The sequence below is a fragment of the Helianthus annuus genome, chromosome 14, assembly GCF_002127325.2.
Source record: "Helianthus annuus cultivar XRQ/B chromosome 14, HanXRQr2.0-SUNRISE, whole genome shotgun sequence".
NCBI classification, from domain to species: Eukaryota; Viridiplantae; Streptophyta; class Magnoliopsida; order Asterales; family Asteraceae; genus Helianthus; species Helianthus annuus.
In genome coordinates, this window is record NC_035446.2 from 79,565,206 (window position 1) to 79,588,987 (window position 23,782).

General features: G+C 40.0%; 1 protein-coding gene and 1 non-coding gene across 2 annotated transcripts; one reads left to right on the plus strand and one right to left on the minus strand.

Annotated features, from left to right (window-relative positions):
* Positions 1-14,155: 14,155 nt before the first annotated feature.
* LOC118486908 lies at positions 14,156-14,261 on the minus strand. Its single transcript, XR_004880075.1, has one exon. It is a non-coding gene; the product is annotated as a small nucleolar RNA R71 (small nucleolar RNA).
* A 604-nt stretch (positions 14,262-14,865) lies between these two features.
* Positions 14,866-16,311, plus strand: LOC110918820. Its single transcript, XM_035982987.1, has 3 exons — positions 14,866-15,076; positions 15,263-15,642; positions 15,706-16,311. Exons 1-3 carry the CDS (start codon positions 14,866-14,868, stop codon positions 16,309-16,311), a joined length of 1,197 nt encoding a protein of 398 aa, XP_035838880.1.
* Positions 16,312-23,782: the final 7,471 nt, after the last annotated feature.

Below are 23,782 nucleotides of genomic sequence, written 5' to 3' on the forward strand. Positions count from 1 at the left end.
GGATTCGAGGAGGGAAAATTCTTGGGTCACATTGTTGGAAAGCAAAGCATCAAAGCCAACCCTAACAAAGTGAAAGCCGTTCTCGAAGCTAAACCACCCAGAACCAAGAAGGAGGTTGAAAGCTTAAATGGGAAGCTTGCAGCCTTGAAGCGTTTTACCTCAAAACTAGCCGAAAGATATCTGCCCTTCTACAAAACGCTCAAGAACTGCTCAGACAAGAAGGATTTCAAATGGACTGATGAAGCTGAAGAAGCTTTCAATCAAATGAAGCAACATTTAGCTTCCCTACCAGATATTGCAGCACCGGAAACCGGGGAGGTAATATCGGTGTACCTTTCAATCGCTGACGAAGCCATCAGTGCAGTCCTCACCATTGAGCGAGACAAGGCCCAGGTACCCGTTTATTTTTTCAGCAAAACTCTAAAATTAGCTGAAACTAAATATCCTCCCCTCGAAAAACTTGCCCTAGCTCTAGTTCAAACAGCTAGAAGGCTTAGAAGGTACTTCCAAGCACATCCTATACAAGTGGTCACTGACCAACCTGTCAAGAATGTGCTTGAAAAACCTGAAAACTCAGGAAGGCTAGCAAAATGGGCAGTGGAACTGGGTGAGTACAACATCACCTATGTTCCACAAAAAGCCATTAAAGCTCAAGTTCTGGCCGACTTCCTTGTGGAAGTCCCAAACCAAACAACTGACGAAGTAAACACCACAACCACTGAACCTTCCAACCCTGAAGCCTGGAAATTATTTACTGATTGGGCTTCAAGCGTTGAAGGGTCAGGAGCTGGTTTAGTTCTAATCAACCCTGAAGGGTTAGAATTCACATATGCTCTCCGTTTTAATTTTCAGACCACCAATAATGAGGCTGAATACGAGGCACTGGTCGCCGGTTTAAGACTGGCCAAAGAAATGAAAGCCCGGAAGCTTGAAGTGTTCACAGATTCATTGCTAGTCTCAAGCCAAGTCAACGACAGCTACATTGCTAAAGAACCCAACATGAGAAGATATAAAGAGAAATCCAAGGAATTGATGAACACCTTCCAAACATGCAGCATCAAGCAAATTCCAAGGTCCCAAAACAAAAAGGCCGATGCCTTAAGTAAATTAGCGTCCCTCACCTTTGCCCACCTCACTAAAAAGGTGTTGGTTGAAGTGTTGAAGGCTCCATCGATTGATGAATTGGAAGTCCAAGAAGTAATCACTGAGGAAGATCCAAACTGGATGACTCCCATCAAAAAATTCCTTCAAAATGGTGAACTACCCAACGATCAAATAGAAGCCGAAAGGGTTAAAATCAAAGCAAGACAATATGTGTTACAAGGAGAAACCCTCTACAAAAGGGGTTACCTTGCCCCCTTGCTAAGATGTGTTGGTCCTGAACAAAGCAAGTATTTGATCAAGGAAATACACGAAGGAGTATGCGGAGCTCATTTTGGAGCTAGGTCGGTGGTTGCAAAGCTCATGAACCTTGGATATTTCTGGCCCTCGATGCATCGTGACACTATTGAGCAATTGAAGAAATGTGATGCTTGTCAAATCCATGCCCCAATCCCAAGAAGTCCCAAACATGATCTTGTTCCAATAACCTCGGCATGGCCATTCCATAAGTGGGGAATGGACATTGTTGGGCCCTTCCCTCCAAGCAAAGGAGGAGTAAAATTTTTGTTGGTAGCAATTGACTACTTCAGCAAATGGCCCGAGGTTAAACCCCTTGCAAAGATCACAGGAAAGCAGGTCATAGACTTCGTTTGGGAAAACATCATCTGCCGCTATGGGCTGCCGGGAGTGATTGTCACTGACAATGGAAAGCAATTTGCTGAAAAACCTTTCAGCCTTTGGTGCAAAGAGTACAAGATCAACCAGATCTTCAGCTCAGTGGCTTACCCGCAATCAAACGGCCAGGTTGAAAGGGCCAACCGAAGCATAGTGGAAGGCATCAAAACGAGATTAGGAAGATATGAAAGCAATTGGCTCGAGGAATTGCCTAGTGTTCTATGGGCAATTAGAACAACCGAAAAAACAAGCCACAAGAAAACGCCTTACAGCTTGATATTTGGATCCGAGGCTGTAATCCCTGCTGAAATAGGAGTTGTAACCCAACGAATTGTCAACATGGATCCCGAAACAAACCAACAAGAGACCATGTTGAATTTACAACTCCTAGAGGAAGCCCGAGATCAAGCTGCAATACAAGAAGCCAAATACAAGCAAAAGATGGTAGCCTACTACAACAAGAAGGTTAAGAATGAACGATTCAAACCAAGGGACCTAGTCCTCAGAAACAATGAAGCTAGTAAAAAGGAAAATCAAGGGAAACTGGGCCCAAAATGGGAAGGTCCATACACCATCCTCGAAGCACACAAGGGCGGATCCTACAAGCTAGCAGACTCAGAAGGCAAAAGACTTCCAAGACATTGGAACGGAAAAACCCTGAGAAAATTCTATGTTTAGATAGAAAAGTTTGGTTTGTATCAAAATGAAAACCTTTTGTAAAAAGCAAGTACTGCTTGAATGAATGAAGTTGTTTTATCAAACTTGTCTTTCTATCCTAATATCAGGTTGAGAACCTAGCAAAAAACTCCATGGCAATGGCCATGTAAGGGGATGAGCTCCCGGGCCATATCACTCAATAGGTTCAAGGGTTGAATGAACCTATATAAGGGGTGAGTTCCTAAATCAATACAACTCCATGAGACTTATTAAGCAAAAACAATAATGTCTCATAGACAGGTCTGAACAACCTACACCAATCGTTCCTTAAGCCTTAGAAATATAACTAACAAATAGGCTTACGAAATCGAGTAAATCACAAAGAAATAATGAAGAGGATAGATACTACGTCTTCTTGTTCAAAAACACCAAGGCTAAGTGTCTGCAGCACTGAACCCTTTAAAGTGTAAAAAACATAAAGACAAAGTAAACTCAACAAAGATAAGGCTAAAAAAGAATGACAATTGCCAAAGGAAAAATAAGCAAATCCATCAATAAAACATACAAACCAAACCAGAAGCTATCAAGGCTTCAAACCACCCAGATAATAAGCTTGAAACGTTGAAGGCTTCAACCCAAAAACAGCTAACCAAAAGGCTTGAAGGGTTAAGAGCCTACCGAAGAAACTAAGCAAAGCAAGCATAAAAAACATAACACAAGTAACATAATAACCATCATATCATAGCAAAGAAAGTCATAAAAGACTTTCAGATAACAGTTAAAGCAAGTTCTAGTAACTTGCAAGGTAAACTACTGTTCAAATGGCCATATGGGCCCAACACACCACCAACAGGAACCTTAAGGGTTCCTGGAAACCTAACATTGTTCAAAATAACATTACAGACCATAAAGTGTTTTGCTAAGAAAGCTACGAATAATCATCAGATGGCAGAAGGCTTCGAACCTTCAGCTTTGGACTTCTTGGCTTTCTTAGACTTCTTGGCCTTAGCACCATCATCACCACCAACCGCGGAGGCCTCTAAACCAACATCCTTTGAAACATCAGGCAGACTCGAGAGAGTATCATCACTATCTCTGGAATAAGACCTCTTCTTTGAAAGGGAGCCCAAAACTTCAGTGCACACCTTTTCGTTCAGACCCTCAGGTTTCAAATCCTGTAAAACAGACAAAGGCTTACCAAAGCAAGAGGAAACCTGATGAACATAAGGATAGGTTAGCCTCTCCATTTGTTCAACTGAGCTCTTGAACACATCAGGGGCATCTGGGCGAAATAAGGGAGACTTTTCCAGAGCATGCCCAACTTCATGCAGTTTGTAACCGGCAACAAGACCTTGGTGTTTTCCCAAGTTTAGCAACTTTGTATACACATCACCAAGGGCAGAATTAAACTCAGTAGAATGAAGCAGGTAAGTGACAACCTTTTGAAAGCCCTGCTCAATCAACCACTGGTTATCACTAGTTGCACGAGATACCGAAGCCTTCAAACTCTCTTTCTCTGCATCAAAGGCTTTCTGGGCAACAGACAAAGCCTCCCTGTCCGCCTTTAGCTTCAACCGATCAGCCTCGAAGCTCTTCTTAAAATCAGTCATTTCAATCTCATGCTGCTTGGACAAGCCTTCAACCTTCTTCGACCAAGCTTCCTCCTTCTCAGCAAAGCTGCTTATCTCTTTTCTCATCGACGCCATCGAAGACTTCATCTTATCTTTCTTCTTGGAAAAGTCTTCATACTCTCGCATCCTTTGGCGAAAACGAGCAACCCCCTGAGGAAGCATAGCTGCAAGGTTGCAAGTGCTAAGAATCATCCGGGACAGCATCACATCATCATCCATTTCGAAGATAGTCTTATGAACCGAAGGAGGAGCAATATGACTTAAGGCTTCTTCACAGACAACAGCATCTTTAAAGCTATCATCAACCTTTACCGACCAGCTTGGCACATAAACTGCATCAGGATCCAACCCTTCAACGTCCATACTCGAAGAACCTTGAACAGGTGTAGCAGCAACCTTTCTGGTTGAATCCTTTTTGCCATGAACAACTAACTTCCTCTCCCTTTCAGAACCCGCCTCAACACCTTGGTCCTTAGACTCTTCAACATCATCACTCAACTCCACCGGTTCAGTAGAGGTGGATTGAGGAGCAGCTTTCAAACGACGAGTAGATCGCCGAGTCGAAGTCTTGGGGGCAAGAGGCTTAAAGAAACCTTTAACATTCGACACACTAACATACCCACCACCTTCAAACCTTTGCTCGGTACCTTTAACCACAACATTTTCATCAGGAACAACAGGAACATCCCCAAAAACCACGTCCGAAGTGTCATCACTTTTGATGAAATCCAAGGCAGACATAACTGCAAGCAACAAACAGATAGAACATGAGACAAAAATTAGAAATATAAAAGAAAGGAGAAAACAAAAATGCATACCCGTGCCATCTCTCATCAGAACCGGATCCCGGTCAGCTTTTTCCCACAACTTACTAACCCCTAATAAAACCAGCAAATGCTCAGGAAAGGGACGAACCCTCGCAGGGCATTTACGAATAGATTTCAGAAAAGCATCATTTAAATCAGATTCAAGGGGTTCCGGTTCATTGAGAACAGCATCCGGGTGACGCCACACAGTTTTAAACGGAACAATAGTGTCTGAAACCCAGAAAAAACGATTCTTCCAAGTTCCAAGTGTGGTAACCATAGATGAAATAAGGCTATAATCAACCTTAGATGCTTCAAAAGTAAACCAATCGCCATTCTTGGCCAATCGGAAAAAACGACGAAATAACAATAAGGAAGGATCATATCCGAGGGCACGGCACAAAACCTCGAAATGTAAAACCCTAGCCATGCCCTTCGGATGAATCTGACCAAAGGAAACCCGGTAATACTCTAACAAATTCAAAACAAACAGAGAAAACGGATAGCGAAGGTTTGAAAACTCAAAGTGACGACAATAAAGGGCGATGAAACCAGTTAGGCATTTATCAATCGAAGCATCACATGCAGGAGCAGTAGGTGTAAACTCAATCCCAATGCCATATTCCTTACAAAACAATTCTACTTCCTCTTGGGTTAACCGGGAAAAGGATCTTGCTAAATCCTTAAGGGCACCCATTTTTGCAAGGAAACTATGAAAAAGTAAAGCAAAAGAAAACAACACTAACCTTGAAAGAAAAGGGGAAGACTTGCAGAAAATACTTGGATGCAAAAATGAAACGGCAATTAAGAAAAATATAAAACAAGTTAATATAGGGGCAAAAATGTAAATAATAACTTCTGCAAAACCGCCACCCTATCAACTGCTACACATCAATCAAATCAACTGTCAGTCATTTAAAATTCAAATTCAAACATTAACTGCTTTCAGCCTTTCAAGCCATCAAGCAACGAACCCTTAAGCAATAAAACACATGCATAAAAGTCAGAAGTCTTTGAGCATACTACCCAAAAAACCTCTGACTTGGGGGGCTGATGACGGGGGTAGCCCAAGACTAAATAAAGTGACTAAATATGCAAATGCTTAAATGGTTAAACGGTTCAATGGTTAAAAAGCTGTAAGATGGGAAAAGCGAGGAGGAAACAGTGGCCAGTCACATCCGGAGCTCGCTTCACCAACCCTCGGCCGCAAAAGCAAAGCAGGTCTGCACAATACACGCTATTACCCAGGGGTCAAAAGCCTTCAACCCCAAAAGGGGAAACCCTCCACTACAAGCAGGATTACTAGTCTAATACATGCCACTTTGGGAGATGTCTTCCCTTATAAAATGACACTTCATTTACTCCAGAAGACATCCCTGATCAGCTGAGATTCTCTCATCTCTTGTCATTCGTGTGGAGTACTTGCTTACGTCCAAGTCACTCCTTTTCACATCCACCACACACATTCTGTTTGCTCTCACTTCTGGATCTGAGAACATCTCAGAAAAAGAATCTTCAGCCAACGACAACTACAAACTAGTAAACCTCCTTCCACGTCTCGCAAACGTGGGGGGACCCCGCGACCTGCGTTAGGCAAGGTTGAACCCTTCAACCTTTTTGCCTAACCAACTCAGCTACCATCTTTGGTCTCGTGTTTGTTGCATCAACAACTTTCACGTATCCACTTCATTTTCTCATATCTACTTTCGTTTTTAGTTATCAACATATTTACACTTATGATCTTCTTTATATATAGCCTAGTCGTATACATTTAGCTAGAGGCATAAATCATATTGATACATACCTAAAATGAGTTATTTTCGGTATTCTTTTTATTTCACGAATTAAATCACATAAAAAAATCTAACATACAAGAAGAATTTGCCTATTATTTTTAAAGTTCCATGAAAAAAAAAAAAAACTATTTGTTTTTAGAACGAGTATTTCACACATACTCTAACCCTACTTTAGTTAAACATATATATATATATATATATATATATATATATATATATATATAGAGGGTGTGTTTATTGTAAAAAAATATTTTTTTTGTGAGAAGGGTAAGAAATAATCTAAACCATTAGATCTTTAATCTAATAGTTGAGATCTTGATGGCAATTTTGTAAATAATGTAACAATTAAAATAATTAATTTTCTAGATTAAGGGTATAAAGGTAAAATTATTTTTTTTTAAATTTAGAAAGTCACATGCAATCCACATACAAGTTCCCCCCTTCTTTTTTAAACGTCAATAACATTTTATACGTAACTCTTTTTTTTTTTAATTACACCATAATAACGGGTGTTTTTTTTATCTTTACCATGAGTATCATATTGTTATACTCATGTAGAGAACAAAATTATGTTTCAATTGGATGTTTTAGTCCATGGTGTTTTTTCTATGTTCATACAATGGTGTTTTCATTGTATTGTGATTCAAGGCGTTGTGTTTTACAATAAAACACCATATGGAAATATACAACTAATGCAGAAAATACCATTCAAAACTAACGATGTGCAAAAAAAGACACTGCAATATAATATCTACAACATAACACCATACGCAACTAATCAAACTGTAGAAAAGAAACAACTGGTATAAAAAACACCTGTCACACCCCAACCAATGGCGGAAACATCGGGATGAGACGAAGTGTGAAGATTGCTCGAGACATCATAACGCTAATAATTGCGACAAGTATTTAAATAATCCGATTTCATTTCATAAGATAAATTTTCAACATTACAAGAAATTCAAATACAACAAGTGTAACAAAATAACATGACAACATAACAAAATTGATACAACATATTAAACCCTAACGTCTATGTGTGTATCTAGGCATCAACGCTAATTCTTTTCTTAGCATCATCCTCATCAACCTGTAACATGTTTAAAATAATTCAATGCAAAAGCAAAGGCGAGTATACAAGTTTGATACATACATAGCAAAAGATAAGTTTTAAACAATTCCTCATAGCAAGCATGTGATTCAAGATAAACATTTAAACATGGCATGTGTCTAACATATCAAACCAAGGAAACGCAATATGCTCATGACATTACCGATGATAAAGGGCGGGTCGTTAATCCTATAGCGCTATATATGTCACGGTTTGGCTCGTACGAAGTTAATGATAAGTTCAATACATAAGTTTCACCCAAGTTTAAAGTATCAAGCCATCACGTATACAAGCATGTTATAGGAATGTTCATGTGTTTAAGCAAAATGTTCATGTGTAAGTTTGTTGATAGGTAAACATGTTACACCCCAAAAGTGGTAAAAGTAAAAAAAGGGAAATACGAGTATACTCACAAAGTTTGCATATGCTTTCCAATTATCCAATTATTGACGAGTTGATGAGGTTAGAAGATTGAATGTGTAGGGTTAAAGTTCAAGTATGCTTAGAGTCGAGATTCGGTATTTAAAACAACATAAAAGTAAGATATGAGAATAGCATGTGAAAATAATCATCTTCAACACTTAACATTTGTATGACACTTGGTAACCACAAGGGTTATGATAATGTTTTCATGAGTTGAACACCCATAAGAATCACAACAAGGTTTAGGTGTTAGGTGATGTTCTACTACTTTAACATATAAACATAAGTTCAACATCAAAGGTTCGAATGAGTGTATATATATATATCTAGGTTAAGTACTACATATTATTTAGTCCAATAATTCAAGTAGGAGGTAGAAGATTAGGATCTTCATTTAGGCACCTCGTGTTATCATAGATGTCATGTATGGGGTAGGAAGAACATGCTTCCATTTAGGAACCCCTTGAATGTTCACCACTTCACTTGATGTAAAAACAACCAAGGAGGGTCACGAACTAGGTTTAGCACAATAACATAAACAACCTAACTATAGAGAAATCATCAAATCATGTGAGGATTGTATGTAGGACAGCCCAAGTTGTTCCATAATCACTCATTCATCAAGATCTAAGCTTGACATGATTTGTGGGTTAAATACCCTAACAAAACAGAAAGTATTTGAGGTTTTAACCTCTGACTTATAGTGTCTCAACCTTGTTTTTAAGCTTAACCAACCATAAGTGAGGTTGTAAGCATTAGGACATAGGTGTGAGATGTGTTAGACATAAGTTGGATGAGTTTAACAAAGTTTAGATAAAAACAGAAACGAACAGCCCACTTTGGAGCCTATTTGGGGACATTCCAGGGACTTATTTACTGTGAAAAACCCATGGAAACGTAGATAAGGTCAATACAAAGTAGTAGGAAAAAGAATCGAGTGAATCAGATAAGAATTGAGTGAGTTATGCTCATTTTCGTGAAGGGGTGTCAATCTGCTCGAACCCTTGCTTTCAGCTACAGTTTGGAGGATGTTTTGAGAGTTTTTAGTGTTGCAAAAGTGGTAGGGAGGCTGGTTATAAGTGGTATTTATAGGGGGAAGGATTAGGGTTTCAATGGGTTGGGCTTTGGAAGTGTTTAGAAGGGGTTACACCTTGAAACTAGCCCACAAAACCCAACTATATGGGGCTGAATTTTGCTGAATTGGGGCTGCCATATTTCTTTATTTTTTTTTATTTTTTTAAAACATTATAATGAGTAATTTTGTTAATTAAGTTGTGTAATAATATGCAACAATGTTTCCCCTAACTTGTAACAAGGTGAAATATGAAATAAAACATGATTTAACTAGGTAAAAAGTGTAATGTACAAGTATGTAACATGTTTGTAAGTGACAAGTATATGTCACATATTAGATGATTAACCGTTGTATAAATAAGCATATTATTAGGGGTTTTTAGGTATCAAAAATTTAAGGACAAGCATGGACATGCATCGTGAATAAGTATCGTATAAGTATGAATTACAAATAAGGATTCGATGTACAATGAATTCAAACGTATGAACATGTATGAATATGTAGATGGTGAATTTAAAGAAATACGAATTTTTTTTATGATCCAAGTCTCGGATTTTACAACGAAAAGACGACTACAATAATACAAGATTTCCAAAAATAGCATTACAAGGCGGGCTTTCTAATTATGGAAAGTATGAAAAAGCAGGGCGTTACAGTCTCCCCTTCTTTAGGAAATTTCGTCCCGAAATTTGTTCAAGAGGAAGACCTTGGAGAAAAAGCATTTTGGCTAAAAGAATCGAGACTTGGGAGTTTTGAAACGTTTAGAAAAGTATGAAATTTTGAAGAACGATAGGATAGGAATTTGTTTGACTAAAATGAGTTGAGGCGTTTAAGCATAGGTAAAACGTGTATGCGTGCGCATAGGCAAAGGAGTTTAAATAAGTTTGAATGTCCCAGAATGGAGAGGTATCTTTAAAATATGATATCCAAGAAGTATAACTTTCGTATAATGCGTTTAGTATTTTTGATGAAAAGTGTGGTAGTTTGCATGGGGAGTCTAAAGGATAGTATAAAAATCACATTTTTGTAAAAATTGTTTATTGAGAGTAACGAAAAGATTTGTTAAAGGTATACTAAGTACATTTACATAAGAATAAAGAATAGGAAGACGGTTTTAAAGGTAATGAGATAAGTTAGGATTTGAATGTTTAAACAAGCTTGATTGCGAACGGGGTTCATATGAAAATAAGGATAATGGAGAATAATAGGAGTATGGGGTGAACAATTGACACTAAATGAATGCAAGTATATGAATGATATAAGTATTAGATAGACGAAAGTAGCATGTTAAAGATGAAGTCTCGTCATGGATAATCGGATATAATGCGTTTGTGAGTTATTTAAAGTTTGTATTAGGTCAAAGGGTCTGCAAAACACTGAATTTCTCGTGGCACGTTCTACGACGGTTTGGTAACATGGTGAAACACTTATATATAGGAAGTACCAGCGGCGTATCCACCATGTTTTGACCATGTCACGTCTGTCTCGTATTCAGTGTCAGGTTACGTTCCGTGTCTTACCATACACTGTAGTACACTCTATGGTTCTCATACGCCTATCACTATAATCCCGTGTGCACCCGCGATTATTTTGATCATCGCATGATCTGCATAGCTTGTACTAGTTGTGTATGAATCAGGGTATACATAAAAAGAATAAGAATGTGTACGTATAAGAATATAGTATGTAAGCAATTCCATGCTTAAGTATGTATGGGACCCACGCAAGCGAATCCCTCGGATTACGCTCGCGTATAGGTACGAATGTATGAATCATGAGTATAAGCAAAATTATGAGCATAAGTATAAGTTTAAGTATGAATATACACGTAAGTATGGGTAACAAACGTACGAGTAGTATGAGTATACGTGTAAGCATGAAACATATAAATATAATTATAAGCATAAAACGCATGAGTACAAGTATGAATACGATTATAAGTATAAGCATAAAATGCGTTGTTATGAATATGAGTGAGAGTGTGAGTACAAATACTAATGATTACGTATATAATATTAATTGAAACATAACAAAGTTACGTATGTAAGAGTGCTCAAAAGGTTGAGCATGTAAATACGAACGATATAAGTGAAATTGTCGCGATGAAGCGACAAAAACGTGTATGATGATATGAATGTATAGTTGTTTAGACGAAACGTTGAGTTTATTGAATCAAATTTAGATTGAGCTTGGTTTAAAAGGTAGAATATAGTTTGCATATGTAAGAGGATATAAAGTACTTATTGGTCATGCATATCGTATTTTGTAATGAATGGAAATGCTACCTTTGTTTTAAAAGAGTTTATGAAATCCGAAGATGGTCGGTCCCTGACGGGTGGTCCATTGGACAACCCTTAAGCGTGTTAAAAGATGAAATAATCCTCCACTTAATTGTGTAATTATCTTGAATTAGATAACTACCGTTGCTTATGTTTCAGGTGCATTTTGGGAGCTAAAAGATGGATTAAATGCAGCTTTGGAGACTTTGGTGATGAACGGGTCAAGCATGGAACAAAAGACAAGACAAAGAAGGACATTCAGGTCACTACCGTAAATTACGGTTCCACCGTAATTTACGGTGGACCTGAGAATCAAATATTGGCCACCGTAAATCAGTCTCCTGTCACCATAAACATATCAAGTCCACCGTAAATTACGGTGGAGCCGTAATTTACGGTGGTGGCTGCGTGAAAAAGTGTAACTTCCACATTAAGTTGGTTTTGATGGTGTCTTTTCACATATTCCAATCATTGTCGGTTTTGGGGGCATTCCAGGGCGAATTGGCTGGTTCTTGCTTGTTTTTGGACAATCTCTAACATTCGGTTTGTGTCTTTGATCCGTATGAACAATATTATCTTTGTTAGGATGTTGATTCGAGCCATGTGTGGCTAAACACTTTATGACTGTCCTAGATTGAAGGTTTGTTTAAGACAATTTGTATTTGATTTCCTAATTTCTAGAATAGCAATCCTAATCTTGATGGTTGGTTTGTTATGGTGTGTGATTGTTTGTTAGTAACTTGTTAATTCTTATGATTTTCTAGTTTGAAACCATACGTTCTTGGTGCCGTTGGCAATCGAGATATCATGGGTAGAATTAGGATTGGGTAAGGGTTGATTGATCATCGGGTAACAACCTCACGTTCTAGGAATCTGAGTACTTAGTTCCCTTTCATCACTGCAAGTAATCACACATGAGCTATGTCTATGTAGTTCTTTCTAGTGGAATGATAATATGAATGTCGATACAAACCGGAAATCTAGGATGGTCATTTGTCTCTAATTTGCTTACAACCAAACTTTTCTCTTGCAATTTGCTTAGTTTAATTTAGTCTAAAACCAATTCACTCACATAAACTCTCGAATCTTATTTCTTCTGCAATTAGTTTAATTTTAGGTAACTTAGATAAATCTTCAAATAACACACATTCCACAAACTCCCTGTGTTCGATACCCACTTGCCGCTATCTATATAGTTGTTATTGGGATTAAATTTGATTGTGACCGCGACTTCACGTCAAATTTTGGCGCCGTTGCCGGGGAGTAGTGTGCAACGTGTGCTAGTTTAATAGTTTTGTTTGTTATTTTCGGGTTTACGTTGGTTGTGTTTAGTGTGCAGGTACTTCAGGTGTATGCATACTAGAGGCTCTCACAGGTCATCACCGCTATCGTTTGATCCGGAAATTGAAAGAACGCTAAGACAAAACAGAGTGTTAGTACGAGAAAACAAGATCATTGGTTCACCCACTTCACCCATCACACCGAGAAACATCATGGCTGATTCTCAAATTCCACCCACAACCAGTCAATCATCCTCATCCTTTATACCTACTTCCACCCAACCATCACCAAACACCACATTACCTAATACCACCGCCGAATTCACACCACCCAATGTCACCCAACCAATCACCACTCAAGCTGAACCCGCCATCACCTACAATCCATCCACCACAATCCCACCATTATCTCACTTCTATCCCCCAACTACGGGTCAATCATCATCCACCTTCACAATTGCACCCAATTCAACTATCGTGCATACTACTTCATCTTGTAGACCACAACAACAACAATCGGGCTTTCAGTATTTGACCATCCCATTTGGGCAGACCTCGGGAATTCAAGGAGATGGTTATGATGAGGGATTTGAAGATTATGAGGGTTATGAAGATGATGGGTACGGTTATGGAGGTTATGGTGATCAAGGGGAGTTTGGGTATATTCAAAGTCAATCTCAAGGGATGGCAAGTGTTGGTGGAATGCCACAACAACAACTTATACCACAACACATTCGGCCAAGACCTCAAGGGCCATCAATGCCACAACCTATTCCATTGCAACAAGTCCGGCCACAACATGTGCAACAACAATTTCAAAGACCACCTCAACGTCCACCGATGCGACAACAACAGTTTCAACAACCAATCGCACCACAAGGGCAAGTACCAAGGCCAAATGGTCCTATTATTCCAAGAGGTAGATATGGTGTACCAAGGAGACACCTTAGAGAAAATGTGAGGGGCATTGAAGCACATTTTCGGCCGGTAATCACGCAAAACCCTTCACCGGTAGTCATTCCTCATAATGATCAAGGGCGAACATTTGAAGTAAGAACTAACTCTTTGCAAAGTCTACCAAAGTACAAAGGGTTGGCAACGGAGGAGCCTTATTTTCATTTAGAGGCTTATGACTCAATTTGCAACACTCTTGGGAGTCAAGGGTTTTCGGCCGACGATATCAAATTGGTATTATTCCAATTTTCTTTGGAAGATAAGGCGAAGAAGTGGTTTTACACGTTACCTTCGGCATCTATATATACATGGGGGGAGATGCAACAAACTTTCTTGGATGAGTTTTACACCGCCCAAAAGACCAACGATGCAAGAAAGGGGTTGAGAAGCTTCCAACAACAACATGGTGAGATGTTTCATGAGGCATTCGAGCGTTTCAACATGATGATTAAAAATTGCCCTCACCATGGAATTGAATTGTGGGAGTTGATGAATGCCTTCCACGAGGGGTTGAGTGCCGAAGATGCACGTGATTTGATGTCTATTACCGGTGGGACCTTCGGAACAAATTATGAGAATGATGATTGGGAGTTCTTGGAAAGCATGGCAACTACATCAAAGAGGAAAGCTCAAGCTTCAAGAAGAGCTCGCCCGACCACTACCCGACCGCAAGTGCACGCCATAGATGATGGTAATGTTCAAACCACTAACCAAATATTTGATGTTTGTGCTTTGTGTAATGAAATAGGTCATGTGGCTGAAAATTGCCAAGGGATGTTGGACGGGCAATACGAGGAAGTCCATGCGGTTCAAGGTCAAGGTCAAGGAGGAGGTGGTAGGAATTACAACAACATGAACTCTAATACCTACCACCCCGGGTTGAGGAACCACCCGAATTTTAGATATGGGAACCCTTCAAATCAAGCAAACCCGAATTTTCAAGGTAGCCAAGGTATCTTTGGTTCACGCCAATCTTACAATAACCAAGGTGGATACCGAGGCGGAAATAACCAAGGTTATCAAAAGCAATACCAAACGGGTCAAGAACAAATGGGGTCTTCGGGTGGTAACGAAATGATGGAAATGTTGAAGAGCATGCAAGCGGAGATGCAAAAGAGGAACCAAATGGATGATGCTCGCATTCAAAAAGACGAGGCCCGAGACAAAGCGATTCAAACTTTGACCACCCAAATGGGTCAACTTGCAACCGAGGTGTCCGAATTGAAGAAAGGCAAAGGTCAATTACCAAGTGACACTAAGGTAAATCCGTCTCATGGTACTTCAAGAGGTAATAATGTCAACATTCATCATGTAAGTGTTTTGAGAAGTGGGAAAGAGTACAAAACCAATCCTTCACCGGATTTGGTTGATGGGGTGGTTGAGGATATAACGGGTCAAGAGAGTGAGGAAGAAAATGAGCCACCTACTATTTCTTCTAACAAACCCAATTTTGAAAAACCTGAAGTTAATAAAGAAAAAGAAAAAGTAAATGAGAGTGAGGGGTCGAGTGAAGTACCATTCCCTTCGGCTTTATTAGATCCGGGTAGAAAGAATTTTATTTCAAAACGGGGTCCTCAAAAAGAGGAAATGTGGGAGGTTTTTAAACAGGTTAAAATCAATCGTCCTTTGCTTGAAGCTATTAAACAGGTTCCCGCTTACGCAAAGTTTTTAAAAGAATTGTGTACCCAAAAGAGGCAACAAAAAGTGCCTAAATTGGTTGATTTGAAGGAGCGGGTAAGTGCGGTTTTAAAAGGAGATCTTCCTCCTAAGTTACAAGATCCGGGAACACCTTTTATAAATATTCAAGTAGGAAATTTTCAAACTACGAGGGCGTTACTGGATCTTGGAGCCGGAGTAAGTATCTTACCGGGGGGGTTATATGACCAATATGATTTTGGTCCATTGAAACGGGTTGAGACAACGGTGGTATTAGCCGATTTGTCTCATAAACTTCCTCGGGGAATTGTACGGGATGTGATAGTTAAGGTTGATGAGTTCTATTATCCCGTGGACTTTCTTGTGCTAGACTACTCATCCGCGGACCCAATTCAACAACAAAATATTATTTTGGGTCGGCCGTTTTTAAACACTGCACATGCCGTTATTGATTGTCGATATGGTACGGTCGACATGACATTTGGTAATAGAAAGATGAGATTAAACGTTTTTACTAATGGTACTAATGTTTATGATGAGTGTTTTGTAGCAAACTTCATAGATGAATATGACCCAAAGGAGTTCGAGGAAGAGATTTTGGGTTCTTGTGTTCGTGGTGTGTCTTTGCAGGTGCACGCATGTGATTTGGAAAAAGAAGAGAAAGAGCAAGAGGCTCTTGCGGTGAAGGAAGGAAATCCACCATGGACCTACCAAATGGATACATTACCGGTAGAAATTGATTCGGGCACAAAACCTTCTTTGGAAAGTCCACCATGTGTGGAGTTAAAGGAGTTACCAAAGCACCTAAAGTATGCATTCTTGGGGGAGAATGACACTTTACCGGTGATCATTGCTTCCAACTTGTAGGTAGCTCAAGAGGAGGAGCTGATACGGGTGTTGAAGGCTCATAAGGCGAAGATTGGGTGGACGATAGCCGATTTAAAAGGCATTAGTCCGTCCATTGTGATGCACAAAATTATTACAAGTGAGGACGCAAAGCCGACCCGTGAAATACAAAGAAGGTTAAACCCGAACCTGAGAGAGGTGGTCAAGAAAGAAGTTATCAAGTGGTTGGACGCGGGGATCATTTACCCCATTTCGGATAGTGTGTGGGTAAGTCCGACTCAGGTAGTGCCTAAAAAATCAGGCATTCAGGTAATTAAAGATGAGCAAGGTGAGCAACTTGCCACTCGCCCGGTAACCGGGTGGCGCGTTTGTATCGATTATAGAAAATTAAACGCCGCTACCTCCAAAGACCATTTCCCGTTACCCTTCATTGACCAAATCATTGAAAAACTTTCAGGTCAAAAATACTATTGTTTTTTGGATGGGTACTCGGGATATAATCAAATTGCTATTCACCCGGACGACCAACACAAAACCACGTTTACATGCCCATATGGTACATTTGCTTTTCGGCGAATGCCATTTGGACTATGTAACGCTCCCGCCACATTCCAAAGATGTATGATGAGTATATTTTCGGACATGGTTGGAGAGTCTCTTGAGGTGTTTATGGATGATTTTTCCATTTTTGGGCCAAGTTTTGACTCTTGTCTTGATGAGTTAGAAAAAGTTTTGAAAAGGTGTGTGGAGACAAACTTGGTCCTAAGTTGGGAAAAGAGCCATTTTATGGTTCAAGAGGGTATTGTGTTGGGGCATGTGATTTCGGATCGGGGAATGGAGGTAGATAAAGCAAAAATTCGGGTAATTTCATCTCTACCCCCACCAAAGAATGTTAAGGGGGTGAGATCATTTTTGGGACATGCGGGGTTTTATAGAAGGTTTATTAAAGGCTTTAGTGTAATTACAAAACCTTTATGTAATTTATTATTAAAAGATGTTCCTTTTGATTTTACTGACGAATGTTTGCAAGCGTTTCATGTGTTGAAGGAACAGTTGGTGAAGGCTCCTATCTTGCAACCACCGGATTGGTCGAAGCCGTTCGAGATTATGTGTGATGCTAGTGACACGACCATTGGAGCGGTTTTGGGTCAAAGGGTTGATAAGAAACCGGTAGTGATCTATTATGCAAGCAAAACTTTGTCCGAGGCGCAACTGAATTACACCACGACCGAGAAAGAATTATTAGCGGTGGTGTATGCCTTGGACAAGTTTAGAGCTTACATTTGGGGGAGCAAGGTGATTGTTTATTCGGATCATAGTGCGGTCCGATATTTAATGGAAAAGAAGGATGCAAAGCCCCGGTTGATCCGTTGGGTGCTTTTGTTGCAAGAATTCGATTTAGAGATCCGGGACAAAAAGGGGTGTGAAAATGTTGTTGCGGATCATTTGTCGCGGATCCCATTGGAAGGTGTCGACGACCCGAGTGAGATTAATGAGCGGTTTCCCAATGAACAATTGTTAGCCGTTTCTACTTTCGTTGCACCATGGTACGCCCATTATGTGAATTATTTGGCTAAGGGTGCAATTCCGAATCATTGGACGAAGAAGAGACGACAACAATTTCTAAGTCAAGTTAAACAATACATTTGGGATGAACCGGATTTGTTCAAGATTGGACCCGATCAAGTGATAAGGAGATGTGTTCCCGAAACTGAAGTTCTAGAGATTTTGACCCATGCTCATTCGTCGGCATGTGGAGGGCATTTTAGTGGGAACAAGACGGGTTATCGGGTGTTATCTAGTGGGTTTTATTGGCCCACGATTTTCAAGGATTCTTGTGAGTATGCCCGAAATTGCATCAATTGTCAAAGAGTGGGAAGTATTTCAAAACGGGATGAAATGCCGTTACAACCGATTTTGGTAGTGGAGGTATTTGACGTTTGGGGGATAGACTTTATGGGTCCGTTTCCTAATTCGAATGGGTTCTTGTATATATTGGTTGCGGTAGATTATGTGACAAAGTGGATAGAAGCCATTGCTACAAGGACCAATGATCATTCCGTGGTGTGTAAGTTTGTGCAATCCAACATATTCGCTCGTTTTGGTGTGCCAAGGGTGATAATAAGTGATGGCGGTTCACATTTCAAAAATTTTAATTTTGCAAAATTGCTTAAAAGATATAATGTGAACCATCGTGTGGCGACACCGTACCATCCGCAAACAAGTGGACAAGTTGAAGTGTCCAACCGTCAAATTAAGGAGATTCTCATGAAGACGGTGAGAACGGATCGAAAAGATTGGTCAAGTAAACTTGATGATGCGTTGTGGGCATATCGAACGGCCTACAAAACTCCAATTGGAACCACCCCTTATCGGATGGTGTATGGGAAGGGGTGTCATTTACCAATGGAGTTAGCACACCGAGCGCATTGGGCCATTAAAACTGTTAATGCGGATTATGACGAAGCGGGTCGAACAAGGAAGTTGCAATTGAATGAGATCGAAGAGATAAGAGATGAAGCTTACGAATGTGCTTCCGCATATAAAGACAAACTGAAGAAAGTTCATGATGCAAAGATAAGGAAAAAGAACTTCGAAGTGGGTCAAAAGGTGTGGTTGTATAATTCAAGGTTAAAGATGTTTGCAGGAAAACTCAAGAGCAAATGGATGGGTCCTTACATCATCCGAAGAGTGGGAAAGTTTGGTGATGTTGATATAGAAGACGAACAATCCAATAGACGACAAACGGTGAACGGTCACCGCTTGAAGCCATACTTGGAAGGAAATGACATCAACAACTTGGAGCTTGACAAAGCGGGCTACATCCTGCGCCCGGTCGATGACGAACAACCATGAGAGGCCCAGGTTCGGTAGTGTATATAGTAGTTTTGTTTTGTATAATTTGCACAATTGCCATAGTTCCTCGAAATCCGTGTTCGAAACAAGTGTGGGGATGTTCGGGTCATGAATTACTCTAACATTGTGTTAAGGACAACACGGGATTTTTGAGGGGGTAGGGTAATTTTTACAAGTTTTTGAATTAAAAAAAACATAAAAAAAATCAAAAAAATTAAAAAAAATATATAAAAATTTTGCACTTAAAACAGCATTTTGCATGAATCAGAATCGCCCAGTGTCCACCGTAATTTACGGTGGAAAGGAAATGTTGTGGGTCTTTATGGTGAAACTCTACTGATTTACGGTGAAATTTTAATGTTCAGTTTTCACCGTAAATTACGGTCTCACCGTAATTTACGGTGAGTTATGAAAATGGTTAAGTTTTACGGTAGAAGACTACTGACTTACGGCGAAGAATAAATGTTCAGGTCTCACCGTAAATTACGGTGAGACCGTAATTTACGGTACGGAAAAAAAATCACGTCGGTCGTTTGGGGTTCCACAGATAAAAAAATATATAAAAACAAAGACTCACGTGAGTTAACCCCAGCCACACATACTCTTTTCATTCCACATTCTTCCATCACCATCATCTCTCTCTCAAATAAACCCACAAACCTCCATAGTTCTTTCAACCCTAATCCCTCCATAACTCCTTCAATTTTTGTCCAAATCAAGTGAAATTGAAGTCTAACTTGACTAATTTTTCACAAGCTCGTTGATTTTGACGAGAGATTTAGGAGAAAACGCACTTTTAGGGTCCGAATTTGAAACCCTAATTTGAAAATTTTGGGGGTTTTGGAGCTTTTGTTTCACAAGCACTTTAGCATCTTCAAGCAAGGTATGAAAGCTTATTTTGTTATATTTTGGTGCTACATTGTGAAAAGTAAGGTGATTTAGGTTACTTGCCCATACCCACTTGCTTGTTTGTAGATATGGTTATGAAATGGGTTACTTGAATATGGTAATGGTTGTAGATGTAAGGTTTATGGTTAAAGTAGTGAATTTTTGGGTGTCTTTACATTGTAGAGGCACCATGCCCAATCTTTGAAAAAAAATTCTTGATATAGTTTTGGTTCACTAACATCTACAACCATGATAACAAGCAAGTGTGGGGATGTTTTGGAAAAGAGGGTTTAATTTTGTGTTTGTTTTTGTTGCTTGTCCAATGTGTGTAGGAAATGGCTAAGACAAAGGAACAAGCGGGATCAAGTTCATCATCATCAAAAGGGAAAGGCAAACAAAAAGAACAACCACCGCGAAAAAGGCAATATATGGGTCGTATTAGTGAAAGCGAAAGTGAAGGCGAAGAAGAGATGGAGTTGGATCCGAGTGAAAAGCCGGTGTGGAATTCGGGTTCATTAGATGATCAAGCTGAGGAGTGGCAACCGACACTCTACCATGATTGCATGAATAAGTTGAAGAATAAGGCGGCGGCCTTCATTTGTGAGCGAGAGGTTCGGGAAGTGGAGTTTCAATAATTTGGGGTGTTTGATAAGTTTCGGGCGCTAGGATGGGAATCGGCGCTCAAATGTTTTGACAAAGACAAGAGTAACCTGTTCATGACAGAGATACAAGAGTGGATGGCAACCTTGAAATGTCACAATTTTAACAAGCCATCACAGATGAAGTTGATTGGTAAGGTGCACGGGGTACCGGTGGAGATGTCATTCGACACTTTGAAGAAGCTCGGGAAGTATGACAGTCTCCCAGCTCGTGAGTACATGATTCCCACTCTCGATGACCTCTTGCTTAACCCGGAGAAACATGTTCGATGGAATGACATGTTAGCAGCATTATTCTTACCCGGTAAATACAGTGGTATTCTATACCGGAAGAATTTGAAGATAGAAGCTAAACTGTTGCATACAATCTGTCTTCTCAATGTCATTCCACGAAGGGGAGACAAAGAACAGGTGAGGTTTCCGGAGGTACCCGTTCTTTACTCGTTGATGCATGGGGCTCCACGTTTCCCGATACGTTACCTTATCATGCACCACTTATGGATCTGCCGAAATAAGTATGGAAGAGACATAGTCCCTTATTGTCGAATAATTACGGGATTGATGAAACAACAGAAGGCGATAACATCGGAAGATCGGGGAGCAACAAAAAGGCACCAACCTTTCACGTTGGATAAGTTGGGGAGTGTTTGGACGTATACTCAGACGGAGCGTTATCACAAGTTAAAGTCGCAAGGCCAAAGGTGGAGAGCTCTTAAGGCGAATGCAAGGGATTTGTTACCGGGTGAAGAGGATGAACCCGAGAGTGAAGAAGAGATCCCAAGCGGGGATGAAGATTATGAGGAGCAACCGCAAGGTGGGGTGAACTTGAATGTGGGTCAAGGGGGTCATGGTGGAGGTCACGGTGGTATGTTCTATGACTATGCGCAACAATCGTATGAGCCGGGTTGGGCTTATAGTGGTACAATGCAAGAGGTGATTGAAAGTCAACGTCCGCCGGCATCTATTTTTGATACATGGTCGGGGTCGGAGAGGACGTTGTATGATCAAAACACGAGGAATAGTGCAAGCATAGAGCGGTCGTTAAAACATAGCTTCGATCGCCATGAGGCATGGAACCGTACTTTCGCATACTCTAGAGAAGTGGACACTAATAATAGATATCATGATGATCAGGCGAGGAGGATGCATGCGGATTGGCATGCCGGAAGGCCGGTTGTTGAGGATCCACAACATGTGGACTATGCCTCATTACCGCCTTATGATGGTAGCATTTCATACCCGACTCCACCACTTCACCATTCTCAATGGCTTGACCCGAGGCAGCAAGAGGGAGCACAGCAACAAGCAGGGAGTAGCAGCGGCGCATTCGGATTTGGAGAGTGGAATGACATGATGTCATCCATCTTTGGACCTCCAGGACCGCGCTACTACTAATCAGGTGGTATCCTCTCTCTTTTGTATAATTTGTACATATTTGTGTTTTTATGTTGATTATGGTTGGGTGGATGGGTGGTGTATGTTTGTTTTGTTTTGTTGGGTTGGTGTTAGTTGGTGGTGTCATGTGTTAAAAAGAAGAAAAGCATAAAAAAAAATATAAAATGAAAAATACAAAAAGAAATTTGGGGTTTGAGTAAAAAAAAAAAGCTTTTGTCGATGTTGATTGAGTTAGTGATCAAAACCTTCCAAAGCCATACATTGGGGTCAATGTATCCCAAGTGTGGGGATGGGGGGAATTTTTGGAGTTTTTGAAAAATTTTGAGCCAAGCGAAATGATGTGAAAATTTAAACGCCCTAATTTACCCCAAGTTGATGCACCGGCAACCCTTGATACCTTTTTCATTCTTGGTGAGAGTTGTAGCCACACTTGTATATAAATAATGATTGTCTTTGATGAGAGTGGCTACGGGTGGGGGTGCATTAGAACTTGTGCTTGAATGCGGTTTGAGTCCTTAGTTGAGCATGAATGTAGAAAGGATAAGGGCATTTAGGAAAGCCTCGTCATAGTGTGTGCGAGTGTGGGATTTGGGGGGTTGGGCCTCATTAATTATATATATGAGTTTGGTAGTGAGAGGGGCGGGGGTTTGGACATTTAGTTGCCAATTTTGTGCCTAAAGCCGATCATTTGTTACCCCTTAGCTAGTTTCCCAAAAAGTTACCCAAATTTGACCCGGTCTTATAGTGTTAGTGATAGTATTAGTAGTTCTGCTAGTTTGAAGTAGATATGGTTAATGCTTTATTGTATGGTTGTTTGCTTAAAAAAAAAAGAAAAAAAAAGAAAAAAGCAATGAAAAAAAAAAGAGAGAAGTTTAATTGTCTTGTATATAGTAGTTGAGTTTGTTTGTTCGTTTGTCTATGTTTGTAATAAAAAGACCGGGTCGAATTTTCGCTACTTCATATATATTCCATTCCCTACCTATACACCTAGCCGCGTTACAACCTTGAAGTCCCTTTGATTTGCATTCATGTTTGACCCATTTTAGGAGAATGATCGATTTAGGTACAAGCTTATGATTGTGCACCCACCCGTTTGCCTAGTGTGTGTCTAGCTTATCTTTGCTAGTTTTCACTTGTAGCCGAGAGGAGAGAATTAGAGAGGGGTGCATTACTTGGGTGTCAAAAAGGGGTTGGTAAAATGATTGCATGTTTTGCTTGGGTTAATTTGATCACTTGTTTTGGAATTGCTTTGATGAGTTGCTTGGGACAAGCAATGGTTAAGTGTGGGGATGTGACGGGTGGTCCATTGGACAACCCTTAAGCGTGTTAAAAGATGAAATAATCCTCCACTTAATTGTGTAATTATCTTGAATTAGATAACTACCGTTGCTTATGTTTCAGGTGCATTTTGGGAGCTAAAAGATGGATTAAATGCAGCTTTGGAGACTTTGGTGATGAACGGGTCGAGCATGGAACAAAAGACAAGACAAAGAAGGACATTCAGGTCACTACCGTAAATTACGGTTCCACCGTAATTTATGGTGGACCTGAGAATCAAATATTGGCCACCGTAAATCAGTCTCCTGTCACCATAAACATATCAAGTCCACCGTAAGTTACGGTGGAGCCGTAATTTACGGTGGTGGCTGCGTGAAAAAGTGTAACTGCCACATTAAGTTGGTTTTGATGGTGTC

Bases quoted from the DNA above. Each gene is read 5' to 3' on its own strand.
- LOC110918820 (XM_035982987.1), top strand. From the start codon at position 14,866: ATGGAAATGTTGAAGAGCATGCAAGCGGAGATGCAAAAGAGGAACCAA. The intron at 15,077-15,262 runs GTAATAATGTCA...AAGTTAATAAAG, and splicing joins GTCTCATGGTACTTCAAGAG to AAAAAGAAAAAGTAAATGAG. The intron at 15,643-15,705 runs GTAAGTATCTTA...AAACGGGTTGAG, and splicing joins TACTGGATCTTGGAGCCGGA to ACAACGGTGGTATTAGCCGA.